This window comes from Pyrus communis, chromosome 3 (genome assembly GCF_963583255.1).
Source record: "Pyrus communis chromosome 3, drPyrComm1.1, whole genome shotgun sequence".
NCBI classification, from domain to species: Eukaryota; Viridiplantae; Streptophyta; class Magnoliopsida; order Rosales; family Rosaceae; genus Pyrus; species Pyrus communis.
In genome coordinates, this window is record NC_084805.1 from 16,119,851 (window position 1) to 16,141,577 (window position 21,727).

Below are 21,727 nucleotides of genomic sequence, written 5' to 3' on the forward strand. Positions count from 1 at the left end.
TCGTATGATGGTCACACTAAAAAATCTCTCGAACGATTGAGCTCAGTGTTGCCACGTCATTCTCCAAAGTGGACTAGGATTTTCTGCCACTTGTCGCAGCTATTTTTGTCATACGACCCGACCCAACCCTGGCATATTCAAGGTCACTTTGGGCCGACTTCCAAACAAAGCCCAATTAGCCGAGACAAAGGAAGGATGTGAAAATTTGAGGAAAACGAGTCTTTGCAAGAGTTGAGTTGATTTTATCAAATTTAAATTCCTTGCATTGCGAACGGTTGTCTATCAAGCAAGTTGAATCGTTATTAAGTATTAATGATTGGAAAGGTGTTTGCACATGTAGTATTGGAAAGACCACCATCCATGACCATATACAATCAAACATAAATCGCATACATGTAGGCGTGGGTGGCGTTGTGTTTATGAATTTTATTTAATACGGAAATCCCAAAACCATGAGTTTTCCCCCTTCCAGTTTGAGCGTGATTGATCATATCCCGCCCTTGCATTTTACAGAGAGAGAGAGGGATGGAACGATTGAGCTCAGTGTTGCCACGTCATTCTCCAAAGTGGACTAAGCTTTCTCTGTCTATCACCTTACTATGTTCCGTGTTTGGATGTCGAAATGTTTTGGTCCTATAAGCTTATATTAGATTCTCATCATGTGTTTGTGGTATAATGCCTTTGAACTTGTAGAGGGAGCTAAATGCTCAATTGTTGATTTACCAAGAAAACAAATAAAATGCTGCTCTTGTTAGGACGGTTTGGGGCTGTGGTGTTTTTTGAAGGAAAAAAAAAAGCTTATTAAAAATTTAGAACATCAAATGTGTTTGAATAAAACAAAATAAGTGTTTTTTTTTTTTTAAGAAAATGATGTTAATGATGGTAAAAAAGCATAGAAAAGTAGAAGCAATGTCTACCATGCTTCTAAAAATGTGTGTGTTTTTTTTTTTTTTTTTATCAAAGCATAGTGAATAGTGTCAATTTAATGAAATTTTCAAATGACAAGTATATCCTGGCATATTTTATAAAATTACAATCTTTGCTCCTCCATTATTCTCTTTGGCAATTATTACATCGCATTAAATATCATATCTTTTTTAGTCATTTTACATTTACAACAATTTTATATGAAAGTTTACCAAACACTCGGATACTATTATTTTTGTTAAAAGTACTTTGACAAAAAAAAAAAAAAAAAAGTTACCAAACACTCAACAACTTTATTTTATAACTATTTATCCTCACAATACAATATAATCAATTTAAAGCATTAGTGTTTTCCGAATGGGTGGTGAAAAGTTGTGGGTTCTGCTTGTTGTACTCCCAAGGTGCTGAGGTTATCAAGTTGGAGGGAGGAAGAAAAGAAGTTGGATTCTTTCCCCTCTTTTTTTCCTTTATGTTCCCTCTCATATTTGAACAGTCACGGTTAAGTTATGTTAACATCTTATATTAATTTTTTATAACAAGAGAAAGACAAAATAAGAGAATGTGAGAGGAGGAGGAGGAGGGGAGAGCATCCTAGTCAAGGAGAAAGAAGTAGAGAAAGTGTCCGATTTTTTATCCTTTTTCTGGGGATCCGGGAGATCCTGGGACCATGTCCGTTAATTATACATCATGCGGTCAAAAATCATTTAAAATTTAAAATTTAAAATTAAATATAAATAGTACCTAAGAAAACTGACTACACAATATACGATGAAAGACTATGATCACGGAATTTTCGAATCCCCAAAAAAAGGATCCGTCAGAGGATCCTTTTTCTTAAATTGTTACACCAATTTGGTCATGTACCTCTCAAATGATATTCGATTCCCTGTTACATATCTAGCATGCATGTATTAAATTGTTACACTATTTTGACAACCAAGGTTCTATTAATAGTAGTTTAGATGTATAGTCTCTCCTTATGACTCGTTTCGTGCATATGATACATTGGAATCTGTTGAATTGCAGAATTCATATAATTCAAGGTATGAGGGAAGACCGAGAGTCCAAGACAAATGATTTCTCATTTGAAGGGGGATTAGAAGCCATGAAGGAAATTAACCTTCCTAATCCTAGCATTTTCTGGGGATTGAAAAAGATAAACCACAAATCTTGATTTTTTTCTTCAAACACTCTTTTTTGTTTGTGTGGAAATTATTTAGGGCTCGTTTGACAAATGCTTTTAAACGACTGAAAACGCTTTTAGATAAAATATTTTTGAAACCAAGCTTTAGTAAAAATACAAGTTAATTCTGGAAAAACATTTGAAGTGTTTTCAACAAGAAGCACATTATTGCTAGATATCAATTCTCTGTTAGATATCTAGTATGCATGCTGTCCAAATTTTCATCATTTAAAATGTAAACTCTCCTTATTGCTCGTTTCGTGCGTATGATACATTGGAATCGGTTGAATTGCAAAATTCATATAATTCAAGGTATGAGGGAAGACCAAGAGCCGGAGACAAATAATTTCTCATTTGTAGGGATTACAAGGGATTGGCCATGAAAGGGATTAACCCCTCCTAATCTTAGCATTTTGTGGGGATTGAAAGAGATAAGCAACAAATCGTAATTTTATTTTCAAAAATTCCCTTTTTTGTTGTGGGTGGATGTTATTTAGGGCTTGTTTGGCAAGAGCTTTTAAGCAATTGAAAACGTTTTTAAATAAAATGATTTTGAAACCAAATATTTAATAAAAATACAAGTTAATTATGGAAAAACATTTGGCGTACTTCCATCAAAAAGCACATAATTAGTGCTTTTGGAATCCAAAAATATTTTCTTTCAAAATACGTTCATTTATTTAAAAATACTTGTCAAACGAGCCCTTATACATTACATTTCGAAACTACTTCCAAAATAACAAATACAGGCCAAGAAAACAATTAGAGTGAAAAATAAATTTATAAAGTTGATAAGAAATACTAAATTAGAATTACTCAACATCTGGGAGGGGGGCTTCCAGACTTTTAACGACGACGTAATGAAGCCGTGATGGTAATGCATGATGACGAGGATGGAGTTTGGCTACATGTCACAACCCGTTTCACCATACCACTTAACATTACAGTATTGTCTCTTCCAAAAAAAACTAAAAAAAAAAAAAAAAAAAAAAAAACCTCTTTTCACTATATCATTTAGTTGGGACCCGACCCGACCCGACCCGACCCGACCCGTTCAAGTTACGGGTTGTTTGGTGTAGGATGAGTGAGCAAGCCATCCAAACTACAAGACTTCTGGTTCCAAGTCTGGTCAAATCTCTGCATACAATTCCTCTTCCCGGAAAGTGGAAATTAAGGTAATCCCTCTGCAACTTTCAACTTGTTAATAATTTCCTGAGGCTGAGGTGCAGTTCATCCTTCCTTAATTACATTTGTTTCTTACTTAGCATTTAATCTCCCTGCAATTTTTAACTTTTTATTTACCCTCCGACAGTTCTCTATGACAACACAATCTCTTGTTGCATCTTTAATATAGTAAAGAAGATGGCAAATTTCTGGTTTAAGATCCGGAGAGGATCTTCGTTGTAATTTATTTCAGTAATTGAAAAGAAAAAATGGTAAAATCAATATGTATTATGTATGAATTTGGCAAAAATGAGATTGGTTATGGTGAAAGTATGATGCTTTGACTTGTGGGTTTGCAGTTTATGAATAAGATGGCTGATTCTTCTTCTGATTCGGATGTCGCCTGTCAAGAAAAATATGATGTGTTTCTTAGTTTCAGAGGTGTTGACACCCGCGATACTTTCACCAGCCATCTCTATGCTGCTTTAGTTCGGAAGAAAATTGAGACATACATTGATTACAAGCTTGAGAGTGGGGATAAAATTGCACCTAACCTTCTAGGAGCAATCGAAAAATCAAAGCTTTCGGTCGTCATTTTCTCAAAAAACTATGCTTCTTCCACATGGTGTTTGGAGGAACTTGCGCATATACTAGAGTGCAAGGATAGATACGGACAGATTGTTGTGCCCATTTTTTACGGCATAGATCCATCCCATGTACGAAAACAGCAGGGGAGTTATGGAGATGCATTTGCTCAACTTGAACAACGTTTCAAGGACAGTATGGACAAGGTGCTCAAGTGGAGGGCTGCTTTGACGGTTGCAGCCGATATCTCTGGGTTTGATGCCTCAAACAAAACAGGGTAACTAACTTTCTAACTTGTATCAGTTTCTACTACAAGAATTGTTAAGGCATACTAAATACATACTGTTTGTGCTGCACAATCATATTTTCCAGGACAGAGGCCGGTTTTGTTGAGAAAGTTGCCCAAGATGTTTTGATCAAATTGAATCACAAATCGTCAAGCAACTTAAAGGGCCTGGTCGGAATTGAAATCCAAATTGAGCAAATTGAATCATTATTATGCATTGATTCACCAAATGTTTGCACTGTGGGTATTTGGGGAATGGGTGGTATTGGCAAGACCACCCTTGCTGAAGCTGTTTTTCACCGACTCACTTCTAAATTTGAGGCTTCATGTTTTCTTCCAAATGTGAGGGAGGAGTCAGAAAGACATGGACTAAAGCACTTGCGGAATGTACTTCTTCGTGAGATACTAAACGAAAAAGATCTAAATATTGACACTCCATCTATAGGACGAAGTTTTGTTCGAGAAAGGCTCAGTCGTACAACGGTACTCATTGTTCTTGACGATGTGAATGATTCAAGCCAATTGGAACTTCTAGTTGGTGATGATATTCGGTTTGGTCGAGGAAGTCGAATCATTATAACAACTAGAGACAGACGACTACTTAAGAAAATGGCTGATGCTGACAAGATATTCAAGGTTGAGGGATTAAGCTGTGATGAAGCTCTTCAGCTCTTTCATTTGCACGCTTTTAAAAATGACTCTATGGGGTCATATTATGCAGAGTTGTCAAGAATGGTGGTCGATTATGCCGGAGGCATACCGCTAGCTCTTATAATTTTGGGCTCCTTATTCCTTCACTGCGAGAGCAAACAAGACTGGGAAGATCAATTGAACGAGTTGAAAAAGTTTCCCAACCGTAAAATTCAGAATGTGTTGAGACTAAGTTACGATGGTTTAGAAAAAAATGCAAAGGAGATATTTCTTGATATAGCATGTTTTTACAAAGGGATGGATATATGTCTTGCAAAAGAAATGTTAGATATTCGTGGTTTTTTTGCGGGAGGTATTAAAGTTCTCATTGATAAGTCTCTCATTTCAATTTCAGAGATGAACTGCCTAGAAATGCATGATTTACTACAAGAAATGGGACTGGAAATGGTTCGTGAGCAATGTATTGAGGAGCCCGGAAAACGCAGTAGGTTATTCATTGAGGAGGATGTCTCTCATGTACTGAAGAATAATACGGTAAGAGCCAAATGCATTCATTTTCTTTTTCTATATATAAAAAAAAAAATCTTGAATTCTATGAAAGACACCAAGAAGTAATTCATTTATGATTAAAAATCTTGAATATTTTGTTGTCTACCGCATCCTCGTTTATACTTCTGGTCTTTTGTTTGTCAGGGAACTGCAATGGTTGAATGCATATTCTTTAATATGTCTAAGATTAAAGAGATACACTTGAATCCCGCAGCCTTCAAAAAGATGTATAATCTGAGAGTACTGGAGATCTATAATTCTTCTAGCTTGGACAATAAGTGCAGCAAATTGTACCTTCCTGAAGGTCTTCAGTCTCTTCCCGATACGCTTAGTTATCTTCACTGGGAGGGATACCCTTTGAAATATTTTCCATCAAATTTTTCTCCACAAAATCTCGTTAACATTCAAATGGCCCACAGTCAAGTCGAACAGCTTTGGAGTAAAGGCCAGGTACATATTCTTATTTTAGTTCTTGTCAAAAACTTAGTGTGGAAATTATTTGGCTTTGTTATGCATTTTTGTCATTCCTCTTTTCTTTCTACAGAAACTTGCGAATTTAAAAGTGATCAATTTTAGCTTCTCCAAACGCCTGACTGAAATTCCAGATCTCTCTCTGAGTCGAAAAATTGAACATATAAATCTTGGTTGCTGTAAAAGTTTGGTTGAAATTCCTTCGTATTTTCAATATCTTGACAAACTTAGTTTTCTTGGGCTGAGAGGATGCTCAAATCTCAAATATCTTCCGGAGTTGCCAATCAGCCTTAAAACCTTATATTTGTCAGAGACTGCAATAAAGGAATTGCCTTCATCAGTTTGGTCAAACGAAAATCTTTCTCACCTGGATATCGAATTTTGTAAAGACCTTGAGAATCTTCCAAGCTGCAGTTGCAAGCTGAAATTCCCCTTTCGGTTTAGTATAGAGGGCTGCTCATCACTTTGCAAGGTTTCGGAGCTTCCTAGGGATATACAAGAGTTATTTTTGAATGGGACAGCAATAGAAACATTGCCTTCATCAATTGAGTGTCTCTTTGGTCTTACTGAAATTGGACTGAAAGATTGCAAAAGTCTCGTCAGTCTCCCTACAAGCATATGTAAGTTGAAATGTCTTGAGGGACTTGATCTCACTGGTTGCTCTAAATTTGAATGCTTCCCAGAAATTTTGGAGCCTATGGAACATCTGAAGTTTCTTTCATTAAAGGGAACAGCAGTTAAAGAGCTACCTTCATCAATCGAATATCTCTCTCGTCTCCTAATCATTGACTTGAAAAATTGCCAAAGGTTGGTGAGTCTCCCGAAGAGCATTTGTAAGTTGAAATCCCTTTGGAAGCTCAACCTGAAAGAGTGCTGTAGATTCAACTATTTCCCTGAAATCTTGGAGCCTATGGAACGTCTAGAGTTTCTTAGTTTAAGAAGGACAGCAATTAAAGAGCTGCCTTCATCAATCGAAAATCTAATTGGGCTTGAAACATTAGATCTCCGTCTGTGCAAGAAGCTTGAGTTTGTCCCAAGCAGCATCTACAATTTAAACTGTCTTAGAACTCTTAGTTTTGATGGCTGTTCTAAACTTAAAAAATTGCCTTCATCCTCATTTGGCTTGAACAATTTGGAAGAAGCAACTCTCAGTTATTCTGGTATATTAGAAATCCCTGATCGCCTCGTTTGCTTACCGTCATTACGTGGATTAGATCTAAGAGGAACCATGGTTAAGTGGATACCAGCAAGCATCAAACAAGCTTCTCGGCTGTCTTGCCTGTTGTTAAATAATTGCAAAAGCCTTCAATCTTTACCTGAGCTCCCAGGGGTACGTTGGCTGGAAGCACATGGTTGCACTTCTCTGGAGAAAGTGTCAAGTTTAAGGACTCAGCTTGTACAAGGTTGTGATGATTATGAACATGGAGTTTATGGAAGGATCCCCGATAAACTTATATTTTCTGGTTGCTTGAAATTGGATGAGAATGCGTGGAACAGCATAATGGATGACGCACATCTTCGAATTATGCAAATGACGGCATCACACAATGTGGAATCATTGGATGGAAATTCTTTAGTCACCATTGTATGTCCGGGAAATGAAATTCCTAATCAGTTCGGAGCTCAAAATGAGGGATCTTCGATAAATATCAGTCTTCCTCCGAATTGTTTTGGGTCAGACTTCTTGGGTTTCGTTTTCTCTCTTCTTGTTGAATTTGACAACTATAATGTTGAACAAGGATTGGAGTTCGGATGTAAATCCACACTCAAAGGGAATAGTGGTAAAAGCCATGAATATAGCTGTTGTTTGTGTGATCGACTGTGGGGTGAAACCCAAGGTGAAGAAAGCAACGGCTACAATTTCAATTCGGACCACGTGTTTGTGTGGTATAATACATTTGACCTTGTGGGGGGAGCACAATGCTCTACTGCTCTTCACGATGGTGTCACTGAGGCATCTGTTGAGTTCTACCCAATAGATCATCATGACATACCACTTAACTCATACACAGTGAAGATAAAAAGGTGTGGAGTCCGCCTGTTGTATGCCGATGATACTAAGTAATCTGATGTCGCTTGACGGAGCTAAGAGTAGCAGAAGATACTAAAAGTTTGAGAAGTTGTGATGAGTCTGAAGCAAGCGGAAGTGATACTTTGAGCCCTTACAAGAAACAAGGGGATGACCAGTACCCGAAAGAGAACTAAACTTGAGGTACAAGATCAACTATGCTCGATCGTAGAGAAAAAACTATTGTAGACTTAGTAGTCTAACTTAAAAACTGTGGTAGTATTTCTTGTTTTATGCCTTCTGCCCTCCCATGTACCAAAAGAAATAAAACAAATCAATTCCATCTGAAATTCGATTGTAATACGATTTAAGGTACGTATTCTACATCAAACATTTCACGGAATTAGTTGAAATACCAAATAGTGTATTAATTGGATTTTTTGTTAGAAGACGTTTCACAATTCACACTTCAATTCAATTTGTTTATTCTTTGTTAAAAGAAGATGATCATGGGTCACATCTCCTTTTGAATTTTTTTTACATTCTTTTACATATGATGCCTATGTGGAGATTAAGAGAAAAACAAGAGAAAAATGTTTGAAAACTGCGTGAAAGGGGCCTCGTTATGTTGTCATGATAATTTTAAATTTGAGCATTTTTGTTGAGTTGCCACCAGATAGTAAAGAGTTGGATGGCTTGAATTCCTTGGAAGTTTCCTTTCTATTTTTTTTAATTTTAGTTTGAAGTTTAATTTTTTTGGTTGTTAACGTCTGGTGATTTTCCTACATTGTTCTTGTGCAAATAGTCAACTACAATTGTTAAAACATAAAGGGATCTCTGCAACTGCTTTCTAGCTCTCATGCTGAATTTCTTCGTGATCAGTGCAACGTCTTCTTAAGTAGGTTGTTTTGGTCGTAATATTTTGCAACTTCTATCTTGGTCTGGACTCCGGAGGTAATCCAACTGACTTTTGCTGTTGCATAAATTATCTGTCGAAAAATCATTCATTTCTCATTCATATACAGCCAATTTGCATGTTTTGACTTGTAGGTGTGCTGGTTGTGGATAGGGAGATATGGCTTCATCTTCTTCTTCTCCTCCTTTATCGAGACCCTCTCATCGCGAGAAGTATGATGTGTTTATTAGTTTCAGAGGTGAGGACACCCGCCTTACTTTTACCAGCCATCGTCATGATGCCTTCGCAAGAAAATCGAAACCTACATAGATTACAAACTTGAGAGAGGAGACGAAATTGAACCTGCCCTGCCAGAAGCAATTGAGAAGTCCAAGCTTTCAGTGATCATTCTTTCAAAGAAATATACGTCTTCCTCATGGTGTTTGATTGAACTTTGCCATATACTTGAATGTGAGGAAAAATATGGGCAGTTGGTTATACCCATTTTCTACGACATCAATCGCTCTGATGTACGAAAACAAAAGGGAAGTTATGGAGATGCATTTGCTCAACTTGAAAACCGTTTCAAGGACAGTATGGACAAGGTGCGCAAGTGGAGGAAAGCTTTGATGACTGTAGCCAATCTTTCTGGGTTTGATTATTCAAACAAAAAAGGGTAACTAATTCTGTATAACTTGTATCAATTCTACTTGTGACCATTTGATTCATACAAGTTTCATTTAGGGATCTAACTATTGTATGTCCTTGATGATCATATATACAGGACTGAGGCCGATCTAGTTAACACAGTTGTCGACGATATTTGGACCAAATTGATTCGCAAATCGTCATTTGGTTTGAACGACCTGGTTGGAATTGAAAGCCATATTGAGGAAGTTGAATTTTTATTATGCCTTAATGATTCACTTGTTGTTTCCACTGTAGGAATTTGGGGTATGGGTGGTGTTGGCAAGACCACCCCTTGCTGAGCCTGTATTTCACGGACTTTCTTCTAATTCGACACTGCTTGTTTACTCAAAAATGTAAGGGAGAGATCAGAACAAGCAGATGGACGAGATCTCTTGGAAAAAAACACTTTTTAGGGACATACTAATGGGAAACGATTTGTCCATTGGATCAACTTTTGTTTGAGAACGGCTCAGCTGCACAAAGGTCCTCATTGTTTTTGATGATGTGAGTGATTCAAGGCAAATAGATCATCTAGCTGGAGGTTAGTAGAATCATTATAAATAGTAGACATCGGAGCGTGCTTAAGAAAACTGTTGAAGATGATAAGATATATAAGGTTGGGGGATTAAAACCAGATGACGGTCTGCAGCTATTTCATTTGTATGCCTTCAAAAACAATTGTCCTAGTTCAGAATATGCAGAGTTGTCAGCAGGAGTAGTAGATTATGCTGGAGGTATTCCTTTAGCTCTTCAAATATTTGGTTCCTTATTCCTTCCATGCGAGAGCAAAGAAGAGTGGGAAGATATGTTCAACAAACTGAAAAAAATTCCTAGCAAGGAAATTCAGAATGCTTTCAGACTAAGCCACAATAGATTAGAAATACATGAGCAGGAGGTATTTCTTGATATAGCATGTTTTAACAAAGGGAAGAGTACAGAGTATGTAAAAAGAATGTTAGGCATCCGTGGTTTCTTTGCGGGAGCTGGAATTGGAGTTCTCATTGACAAATCTCTCATATCAAATGATTCAACCCGGGAAACCATAGAGATGCATGATTTGCTTCAGGAAATGGGTTGGGCAATTGTTCGTGAACAATGCCTTGAAGAGCCTGGAAAACGGAAGACGGTAAGAGGTTGTTCAATGCTAAGGATGTCTATCATGTATTGAAAAATAATACGGTATAAGCCAAATGCATTAACATTACAAAATGTCATTAACTTTCTATTAGAAACTCATTTATAATAAGTTAAATTCTTATAAATGTAATTCTGGTTAACTTTTGTTGTGTATTGTATTCAAATTTATAATTTGCTCTTGATTGACAGGGAACTTCAGCTGTTGAAGCTGTATCCTTTAACATATCTGAGATTGAAGAACAACAATTGAATCGTGCAGATTTCAAAAAATGAATCAACTGAAGTTGCTAAATGTTCATAATTCTAGCTTTGGCCTATTAAACTTTTCTCTACATCTTCCCAATTCTCTTTGTTATCTTTACTGGTGTGGCTTTCCTTTCAAATCTTTGCCATCAAAATTTTCTCCAGAAAATATTGTTGATCAACTTTGGAAGAAAGGCCAAGTACATATGCTTATTTTACTTCTTATAACATGCAGGGCAGAATGTTGTTCAATCTAAAGTATTAATTCTTACTATTTCTCTTTCATTTGTAACAGAATCTTTTGAGCTTAAAAGTGCTTGATCTTAGTTACTCTAGCAATTTGGCTGAAATTCCAAATCTCTCTCAGTGTTTGAAGATCGAGTATATAAATCTTTTTGGTTGTACAAGTCTGGTTGATATCCCTTCGTATTTTCAATTTCTAGACAAGCTTACCTAAGTTCAACTTGGATGGTGCAAGAGTCTCAATTATCTCCCGGAGATGCCAGGCAATATTGAATTCTTAAGTTTACGAAGCTCTGGTATAAAGGAGTTGCCATTATCAGTTCGGTCTAATGAAAGAATTTCTGAGTTTAATATTGAGGATTGTAAAGAACTTGAGAAACTTCCAAGCAGCACTTGCAATCTGAAAGTCTCCAGTACTTTTAGTCTAGATCACTGCTTATCTCTTGGCGAGTTTTCCGAGCATCCCAAGGATATAAGTGTATTAGATTTGGCTAGGACATCAACAAAATTATTGCATATATCATCAATGGCGCACCTCTTTAGTCTCACTACATTTAAACTAAAGGATTGCCAAAAGCTTGAGAGTCTCCCAATTGGCATTTGCAATTTGAAATCTCTTAAGGAACTCGATCTCACTGGTTGCTCTAGATTTGAATGCTTCCCAGTCATCTTGGATCCAATGGAACATTTGGAGTTTCTTAGTTTAGAAGAAACAGCTATTAAAGAGCTACATTCATCGACCGAGTTTCTCCCTGTTCTCAAAACATTTCAATTAAAAGGTTGCAAGAGGCTTGAAAGTCTCCCAACGAGCATTTGGAAGTTGAAATGTCTTGTGGGACTTGATCTCTCTGGTTGCTCTAGACTCGAATACTTCCCAGAAATATTGGAGCCAATGGAACATCTGGAGTTTCTTTGTTTCAAAGGGACTGCGGTTAAAAAGCTTCCTTGTTCAATTGATAATCTAATTGGGCTTCAAACATTAGATCTCCATCTTTGCAGGAACTTTGAGGTTGTCCCAAGCAGCATCTACAATTTAAAAAATCTTGTAACTGTCAACTTTGATGCTTGTCAGGAACTCAAAGAATTACTTTCCGGCACTGTCAGTTTGATCTCTTTGGAAGTACTAAACCTCTGTCGCAGCAGTATATCAGAAATCCCTGATAGTCTCGTTTGCTCAGCTTCATTGAAAGATGTAAATCTGAGTGAAACCCTGATTAGGAGCATACCTGCATGCATCAAAGAAGCACCTCGTCTGTCTCGCCTGTGGTTAACCAATTGCAAGATGCTTCAGTCTTTACCAGAGCTCCCAGTGCTAGTATATCTTGAAGCAGAAGGTTGCACATGACTAAAGACAGTGTCAAGTTCAAGGACAACACTCACACAAGGTTGGGATAAGTTTTGTCAAGAAATAATCAACTTTTTTTATTGCATAAATTTAGAGCACAATGCACGGAGCAACATAATGGCTGATGCACAACTTAGAATCTTGGGAGCCGCAAGTGTGTCACCGAAGTTAAGAGAAGAAAAATATGATGTACGTCTCTCTCTCCACTCTGTTGCTACTTTTCACTGATCTAAAATATACAATGTCTTTTTTCACAGATCTAAAATATATAGTCCAATTGTCCATCAATGTTACAGGAAAACTCTTTTCGGCCTTTGGTTACCATTGTATGTCCGGGGCATGAAATTCGAAATTGGTTCAGCAATCAAAATGACGGATCTTCAATAATAATCAACCTTCCCCCAAACTGGTTTCGCAATGGTTTCTTGGGTTTTACTCTATCTGTGGTTGTTACTTATAACGACTGCCAGGTTCGACATGGTGTGGAGTTCGGATGCAAGTACAAATTCATAACTAAGAATGGTGAAAGTCATGAAATGATCAGTTGTTCTTTCTATTTAGGATGGTACGATTCCAATTTCAATCCACATCACGTGTTTGTGACCTACAACGCCTTCGAACTTGAAGAAGATACTAAATACTCCACTGATTTTTACGGACTTATTACGGAGGCCTCTGTTCATTTCCGGCCAATGAGTCTTTCCTGCCAACCCAGTTCCTATTTGAAGTGGAAAAGTGTGGTATCAGCCTGTCGTATGCCGAAGATGCCAAGAAATTGAAACTGATGTCATGATTATGGAAAGTAAAAGTAGATGAAGATACGGGACATGACAAGTCTGAAGCAAGTGGAAGTCATGAACCTGAAGCCAGTGTGACGAGCCTGTAGCAAGTCGAGTCATTGTTCGATCTAATAACCCGACTGTAGTTTGATGGGGGGTCATCTCCTTGAATTATGTTTGTAGTTTTGGGGTGAAAGTTATGTTTATAATATGCTTGTTGTAGAGCCAATTGTAAATACTGTGAAATCCACAGTACACAATGTTAAGGTCTGTTTCACACAACTATAGGATTTGAAATTAAGAGTTTTAACGAAAAGTCTACGGTACTGTTTATTTTAACGAAAAATCGTATTTTTACATTAAAAGGTCAATCCTGATACTATTTATTTTATCATTTATTTTGTCCTTATCATTAAAACTCAAAGTTTTCAAGCATCTTCATTATATTTTTTTTTGAAATTTTCTGATTTAGTTTCTTGATAAGTTTCTGATTTGAAATTTACTAGCATTGTGTCTATCATGACTTTATTGGAAAAAGTATTCTATTGTCGTTTCTGAAGGTAGTATATTATACAACATCATGAATACTGTTGTGACGTAAATTCCTGTAGAAACCCTGACCAAACAGTCATTGCCCTGGTTTCCTCGACGGCAACACACCTAGCGTCGTTGGGTGGCCTTAACCCGACTCAAGGCCTTTGGGCCTCACTATGCTCAACCTACACTCAATCCCAGCCCACTGTTTGGGCCTGGAACTTTCCCTTTTGCAGACCTAAAAAACAAAAGCCCAGTTTGGCTTCCTGTTATGTTTTGGGCTTTCAGCTCACTTATTTTCTCCCAATGGACTTGCATTCTAATCCGAGTGTGAGAAAATTATTTATTTTCTTCTGGGCCTATTTCGTTTAGCTCATATGAAATCTGAAACCCTATTTTCCAGGACTCGGCTTTCACTTTTCCTTTTGTAGCCCAACATTTGGGCCTGGGTTTTGTTAACCCATTTAATTTAATTTCTTTATACATATATTACCTTGTATATACGCTTTTGTTTGTAGGAGTTATGAACTCGAAGTTCATACTTTTAATTCAAACCTCAAGTTCCGAATATAGTACCATGAAAACCCGAAATTTTCAAAATTTTCATTAAACATACACCGATGAAACCCAAAGTATTTCATACTAAATTTAAACCAAACATGTCTATAGAACCCAAATGTTTTACTTGTGACTATGGATGTTTTTATCCATAGTACTGACCATGATTTTACTCCCTCCATTGCAGTTACATGTCGAATCTTGACAAACTTGACTTTGCCACTTTGGAAGTATTTGGAAAGAAACTACCTGAAGTGGGTTCAAGATAAAGCTCCACTTCGCTACAAAAAGCTTTAGGGCTACCATTGAAGCTGAGATGGATAACCCGATTCGCACAACTAACAAAGTCACTGCCATGATCTTCATCGGAAGACATATGCATGACGCACTGCAGACCGAGTACCTCTCTGAGGAGGGTCCAAGAGCTTTATGGCTTGCTTTGGAAGAGTGTTTTGATCGTAAAAAGATATCTTCTTGCCTGAAGCAAGACACGACTAGTGACATTTACGCTTCCAAGACTTTAAGTATGTGAATGAATACAATTATGAGGTTTGTTGAATCCGACCACTTGTCAAGTTCTGTAAAAAGGACTTGACTCACATGATCTATTGGAGAAGACCTATTCAACCTTCCATGCCACCAATATTGTCCTACACCAACAATATAGAGCATAGAAGTTACAAAAATTTTCGATTTGATCTCTGTCTTACTTATTCAACCTTCTATGTCACATGCTTTGGTCTTGTGAAGTACAAGATCCCATAAGCTCATAATACACTGTCCATGGAACCTCGCTTCAATCACACACTTAGGTTCTCATTCCAGATGACTTTCGTTCAAGCAATGAAGTTAACCAACTTGGAAACCCTAGTATCACATGACTTGAGGGGCAATAGGACATAGTGAACTTAGCAGTTCAACACCCTAGAAAGTCAAAACTCACAGCCTAGACACACTTGCTAAAGACGCTTACTTTTATCAAAGCCACGCAAATAGTTCGCACTTCTGTGGCTAAAGTTTTGGAAGAAGCTTCAAGCAAACCAAGTTTCAAGAACATTCTAGTCAATTAAATAACAACGATGAAGTAAATAGAAGAAAGTAGTTTATTAAATTTCTAGCAAATTGATAACTAGCATGAAAACCATCGAAATTCAACAACACGCACTTCCATCATTTCATCTTCAGCAGCTTTAGTCTCAGCAACTTCACCTTCAACTGCTTTATCTATAGCAAGTGAGAAATCAAACTCGAGCAATTTCTTTATTCTTAGTAAGCAGCTCAAACAAGCTAGCAGCAGAAAGAGAGGACTTTAACGCCTCTTAAGCAGCTAAATCCACTTTCCAAAATGACAAACTTTCATTCCCACTTCTCATAGTGGCGAGCCTTTTAGAAGCCGATCCAAACTTAGCCACAAGTGGACACTTCATTCTACCTCCAAAACCAGACAATGGGCCAATAAGGAACTTTTGCGTTGAACGATCTTCTCAGCTAAGACTTTAGCTCTTAATGAACTCTTGTGTTAAATGATCTTCTCAGGCAAGACTTTAGCTCTTTTGAAATGACATATTTAACAAACTCAGCAGTAATTTATTTTATTTTATTTTTTTTTGGTCCTTTAAAGGAGATAGCTCGATAACAAACTTTCTTGAAGTAGCATAACTCCCACAAGTAACAGAGGAAGTCTTTGATTTCTTCTCAACTAAAGGTCTAACAAGCAAGATAACCTTCTAGTGAGGCATCACGCATCTCTCGTGGCTCCAACCTGCGCCTCTCCCAACACTCTTAATCGCGTCGGCTTTCTGATCCTAGGCTTTCAGCCACGTCAACTTTCGCTTCACAGCTCCCATCCATGCCAATTCAACTTTGCAACTCCTAGCCGAGCTCACTCCAACCCCGCAACCTGTTGGTTTTTTCAGTCCATGACGAGTTGCCCTAATTATATTGTGAACTATAGTCTTAGAGGATTGAACTGTTTACCCAATTTGAGTTGTTATCCTAATTGGAGTTGTTTCCCCATTGGAAGTTGTTTACCCAATTGAAGTTGTTTTTCCAATTGGAGTTGTTTTCTCAATTGAAGTTGTTCACCCAATTTAAATTGTTTACCCAATTGAAGTTATTTTCCCAAATAGAGTTGGTTTCTCAATTGGAGAAAGATTCACAACTTAGATTAGTAATTCTTATTGAAGAAGACCTTATTATGCATATATAAAATGAGCTATTGCACTAGTTTTAAATTGGAGAAAAACAATAAATTGTATACCACTAAGGAGTCAAAGTGAGAGAATGGTAAAGCGTGCGGGAGAGAAAAGAAAAGACATAAAAGTGTATTTCTTGTTCTTGTTCTTTCAGATTTTTTATCAAGTCTTAATGTTAGAGGTTTGGCAAGATTATTTGTTGTACTCATTATTGATATAGTGAAAAATTATTTTTTTCTACTATGTGAATGTAGGCACACATAGCTGAACCACATTAATTGTTAATGTTATTTATCTTGATTATTTTATTTTTTGATTTCCAAGTTTGTTTTTCCATTCTTAAATGTGATATTCATAACACAGTTCCTAGTCGCGCCAATTTAGCCTTGCAGCTCCGAGCTGCGTTGACTCCATCCTCACAGCTCCCGCTCGCAGCTCAGCTCCCCACATGTTCGGCCTATGCAGCAACAACATCAGCTACAGTAGCAGCCCACGCTGATGCCAGCCTTTCTTCCAAACAGGCCCCATAACCCACTCACACACTCAGCCTAACGCCCCAGCGCCAAGTTGAATCCACCATCACCTGCCAGGCCGTATCCTAGCTCAGCGCACCAGGCTCACAGGCCCAAAACCATTGGAACCCAACAGGCCCCGTGGTCTGTTCCTCACTCTCGCATAACACTTGGTCCCCGCCAGTCTTTAGCTCACAGTGCCAACCCTTTTAGCCAAGCCGTGCCAATCTCCACCAATAAGCAGCCGTTGCTGCTGTGTCATTCACGCAGGCCTCGGACCACTCATTCCAAGCTACCCCGTGGCAGCAGTATGGAGAAAAAAAGATGAACTTTTTCTTACCTTTCGGTGCGATAATGATCAACCCTTCATGGGGCAAGCAAAGAAGAACATTGGGTAAGGGGGCGCAATTTCCTTTGGTTTTCTTTTTTTCTGGTTTGGAAAACAATTGTTCTCTAGCTTATTTAATCCTCTACTTAAGGTGAGTTATATAAATTCTATAAGGCAGTTAGACTTTATCTCCTAAAAGACTTTAACTCCAAGTCAAAGCTCAGAATCCAATGCAATCAAGGCACTAGGGATGGGTAAATACCCATCGGTTATGGGTAACAACGGTTATCCATCCATTTAAATTTCGCGGTTACGGTTATGAGTAACCATTTAGATAATTAAATGGTTATGAGTATAACCGTTTACCTATAAAATTTAAATGGGCGGTTATAAAGGTTACCCGTTTACCCATTTATTTTAATAGATATATAAAATTAAAAAGACAAAAAACCTAATCTGTAAGACTGTAACCTGTTCATGTAATGGTGATGTGCATCATAGTAGTTAGGTGATGAATCTGACTGGTATGTTTAATTCACTTTTAAATTGCTGCCATGGGAGCTGGTTGTGGACCTGTGGTATGAATATGATGGATAATCTGAGGTCACATTCACTAGTTATACCTTTTTGATCCTTCATACATATTTCCTCCTATATGCCAACACCTCTGGTTAAAAACATTTCTTTTGGGATACTAATTCAATTTATACATTTCTTTTGTAGGTTTCTTTTGGTGACAATGAGTCAATGAGACTTTATAATTGAATGTGCTTAAAGCATTAGTGCTCGAAAATGTTTAGTTTTGAAATATTTTGGAGTTTTGAATCATCTAGTATTCAAGATAATGACTACCTTGAGTTTTTAGAAGCTTTACTTTGTAATCATATCGATGTTATAATTGAATACTTGCTTGGGTATAGAAGAAAAATGTGTTGAAAATACATGAATTTTCTTTCCAATATGCTTGCTCAAGTAATGAGAGGTATTTTGTTAGTAAAAAATCAATTATTAGCAAATATATTATATTACCTTGATTGATTAAAACTATCATTCGTCTTTATTATTTCAATTATTAGAGTTGTATATGGTTATAGTTAAAAAAAGATGTAAATAGGTGCAAAAAGGGGTAAATGGGTTAAAAAATGGATAAACTGGTATGGATAAATGGGTATATGGTTACAGTTAAATGGGTACGAGGTTATGAGTATGGTTACCCGTTTATAAACGGTTATGGGTATGGATATAACCGTTTAGGCAATTACCTAGCGGGTAAACAGTTATGCGGGTATGAGTATAAACGGTTATGGGTAAATAACTGCAGTTACCCGTTCGCCATAGCCATTGCCCATCCCTACAAGGAACCCATTTTTGGCAAGCCTACTCAACTTGGGATTTTACTATTGCATGAGTCAACCTTGGGGAATAAGGAATGTTGAGTTATTTTGGGTATAGAATTATGTAATTAATATCCTTGTAGATTTGAGATACTTGTTTCCAAGTTTGTAGGAGATTGTATAAGTTTATATATTCCTCTATGTGAGAAGAATAATATCATAACAATATTCACCGAAGCCTAAAATTCTATCTTGGTACCAGAGCAGGTTTCGACTTGTCTCTTCTTGAAAAAACCCTAGTCGTCAAAACTCTGGTGTTCATCAAACCTTGAACCCAAAAATCAAAACCCCGTAGCCTTTGGAATCAACAAAGCTACAACAAAACCAAAACAACCCGCAAATTTGTTCATGCAATGGCAGAGTCTACCAACATCAACACCATTCCATTCGGGTTTCGGTTAAGCGACTGATGCGAAATATATTAAGCACACAAATTAAACCCTCTTCTGACAATTGTAGCAAAGTATGTAAGTAGGGATCGTTCAAAACCGGGGATTAGGAGGGATTGCTAAACTCTTGAAAACTGACCTAAGAACTCCAAAACAAAGTTAAAAACACTAATTTGGACTCAAAGAATGAAAAACCAAAGTTAAAACACTAAAACAAAACAAAAACTCAAAACAGCAACTAGAAGACTCAAAACTGCCTAAAAACCACTTTCTGGGCAGTTTTGAGCACCTACACTAATTTGGACGAAATTGGTTGAAAACTTGACTCAAAACACTTAAAAACATGAACCAAAACAATTTCTAACTAAATTGAGACTTCAAAGTAAAGGGGGATTTGATTTGGACGAAATTAAAGTTGAGAAAACAGATTGCAAAGTAAAACTGATTTTGAAACGTTTTTGGGGTTTTTAATGGATGATGGACTAGTTAGGGGTTCCTTCTCCACACATGACAAGTATGCAAATGACTCGATTTCCAGTTATTCCTTCATAGAATTATGAATGACAATGCCCCAAATTAACCATGACATCACTAGTTAATTCTCAAGTTTTCCTTGTGTTATTGAATTGGATGACATCATACGACAACCCAAAGCATTCTTCAAAAGTTCCTTACATGACATCATAATAAAGATACAATCAAAGATCATTACGTTCAATGAAAACTATAAGCATTGACAAAGCACTTGTGACTATGACATCATGACACTTATGCTAGGAATTGAACTTAACGCGATTGTGACTAGCAACCTTCACTACTTGTGAATATAAGTGTGTGACAATTATGTGAAACAAACTTATATTCTAGCATCATATTCATGCAAGCCAATTAAGTGTCGACCCCTAATTAACAAACACAAATACGTTATTACTCTCACAGTTAAGCCAATTGCATTCACGATTCAAGAACTCATAACTGGAATTTATCAAATCAACTTGCACACATAGTTATGGCTTCGAAATCACCCCTAACCAATAGGGGTTTAGCCACTCATGTTCATAGCAAAATGAAAGGAAAATAAATTAAACATTGAAATCATAAAACGAATTACACCTAGAATGCACCAACGACGAAGCTTGAGCATCCAAGAGTCTTTCCTTCTTTCTCCTTGCTACGGCACAAAGGTGGATGGGATGGTTGGGATGTGTTTTAGGATCAGGGATTATGGAATTGGATGGAGGATAGGCACGGCAAGGTGTAGTGTTTGGCTAGAATTGTGTTTTTAGGATTTTAGGATGTATAGAGTGGTGTGGCTAGATGAATGGACGAAAATTGGGTGAATGAGTGATCCCCCCAAGTGCCTTGCTGCAAAGCCTTATTTATAGGGCTAGGAAAGGTTTTTGAACTTAGTTGAAACACTTAAAGGATATATGTGTGTAGCTTGGACAAGGTAGGAGACAAGGTAGGACGGCTAGGAGACAAGGTAGGACGGCTAGGAGACAAGCTAGGACGGCTAGGAGACAAGCTAGGACGGCTAGTAACAAGCTAGGACGGCTAGTGACAAGCTAGGACGGCTAGGAGACAAGCTAGGACGGCTAGGAGACAAGGTAGGACGGCTAGGAGACAAGGTAGGACGGCTAGGAGACAAGCTAGGACGGCTAGGAGACAAGCTAGAAATTAGGCACCATGTGTGATTAGATAAAGCCTTCTAGAAATAAGGTTTTTTAGGCCCCCTTGCAGCTCCCTAACTGAATTCAAGCCTTCAAATTCGTCCATCCTTATGCCTCCATGCTTGCACTATCCAATCTTGGCCCAAAAATGCTCTAGAATGCTCCAAATTGCTTCTTTTTGCATACTTTGACACTAAAACCTGAAATTGCACGAAAATGACTTTAAACACTAAACTAACTAAGGAAAAACAACATAAATGCATGAGAACAAGCCAATTAAGTCGCATAAAAATGCTCCTATCAAATTCCCCCACACTTAGCTTTTGCTAGTCCTCGAGCAAAACAAAGAAATAAAACAAGACAAAACAAACAAACATAATCTAAACCTTCCAACGTTTGCCTCAGGGGTTTCCAATGCACATGACATGTTAAAGATTATCATTCCCACAGATTTGAGTCAATTTAACACTTAAGCACATGCTTAATCATAGTCACTACTTACTAGTTCACAATTAACCAATTAAAACAATGTTTTGAATGTAGTAACATGCCTTAGAGAATTCCTTCTATCCTTAATAGATTTGCACTCTATTTTCACTCAGATTTTCTAACTACACACCCTATACTAGTTATATGTGAGAGAATTGATGTAGATATAAAAACGAATGCTCACATATATGTATCACAAAGAATGCAATTTCCGGAGTTAATAGGCATGTTTAGATATGATCTCATGAATGGAATGCTACTACTTAGATGCGAGAACCAGTGACACCATATGCTCATACCAAATTCAAACTCAACAAATTGAAACACATAACACTCAAGATAGAAGTTTAAGGGTTGCAACGGGGCTTGGGGTATTGGTTAACAAAGAAAGGATAGGGAAAACAAACGTTACTTCAAGCATTAGTAAGCAAAGTAATGAAATTAAGACTTAGAATTCACTTAGTTTGCAGAAATTAACTTAAAAACACAAGGGGAAGACTTT

General features: G+C 37.3%; 2 protein-coding genes and 1 pseudogene across 3 annotated transcripts; all 3 read left to right on the forward strand.

The window, feature by feature from the left end:
* The first annotated feature begins 3,190 nt into the window (after positions 1 to 3,190).
* Positions 3,191 to 10,950, forward strand: LOC137728808 (disease resistance-like protein DSC1). Of its 2 annotated transcripts, XM_068467579.1 has the most exons (6): positions 3,191 to 3,285; positions 3,634 to 4,136; positions 4,232 to 5,330; positions 5,490 to 5,795; positions 5,890 to 9,395; positions 9,504 to 10,950. In XM_068467579.1, the coding sequence occupies exons 2-5, from the start codon at positions 3,637 to 3,639 to the stop codon at positions 7,879 to 7,881; spliced, it is 3,897 nt and encodes a 1,298-aa protein (XP_068323680.1). In that variant the 5' UTR covers positions 3,191 to 3,285; positions 3,634 to 3,636; the 3' UTR covers positions 7,882 to 9,395; positions 9,504 to 10,950. The 2 variants fall into 2 exon arrangements, with proteins under 2 accessions (XP_068323680.1, XP_068323681.1); XM_068467580.1 differs by lacking the exon at positions 3,191 to 3,285 and having other exon boundaries at positions 3,621 to 4,136.
* On the forward strand, positions 8,900 to 10,819 carry LOC137728287 (disease resistance protein RUN1-like). Its single transcript, XM_068467119.1, has 6 exons — positions 8,900 to 8,978; positions 9,050 to 9,395; positions 9,504 to 9,588; positions 9,665 to 9,762; positions 9,977 to 10,535; positions 10,736 to 10,819. The coding sequence occupies exons 1-6, from the start codon at positions 8,900 to 8,902 to the stop codon at positions 10,817 to 10,819; spliced, it is 1,251 nt and encodes a 416-aa protein (XP_068323220.1).
* A 137-nt stretch (positions 10,951 to 11,087) lies between the features above and the next one.
* Positions 11,088 to 13,462, forward strand: LOC137728809 (disease resistance protein RPP2B-like; annotated as a pseudogene).
* Positions 13,463 to 21,727: the final 8,265 nt, after the last annotated feature.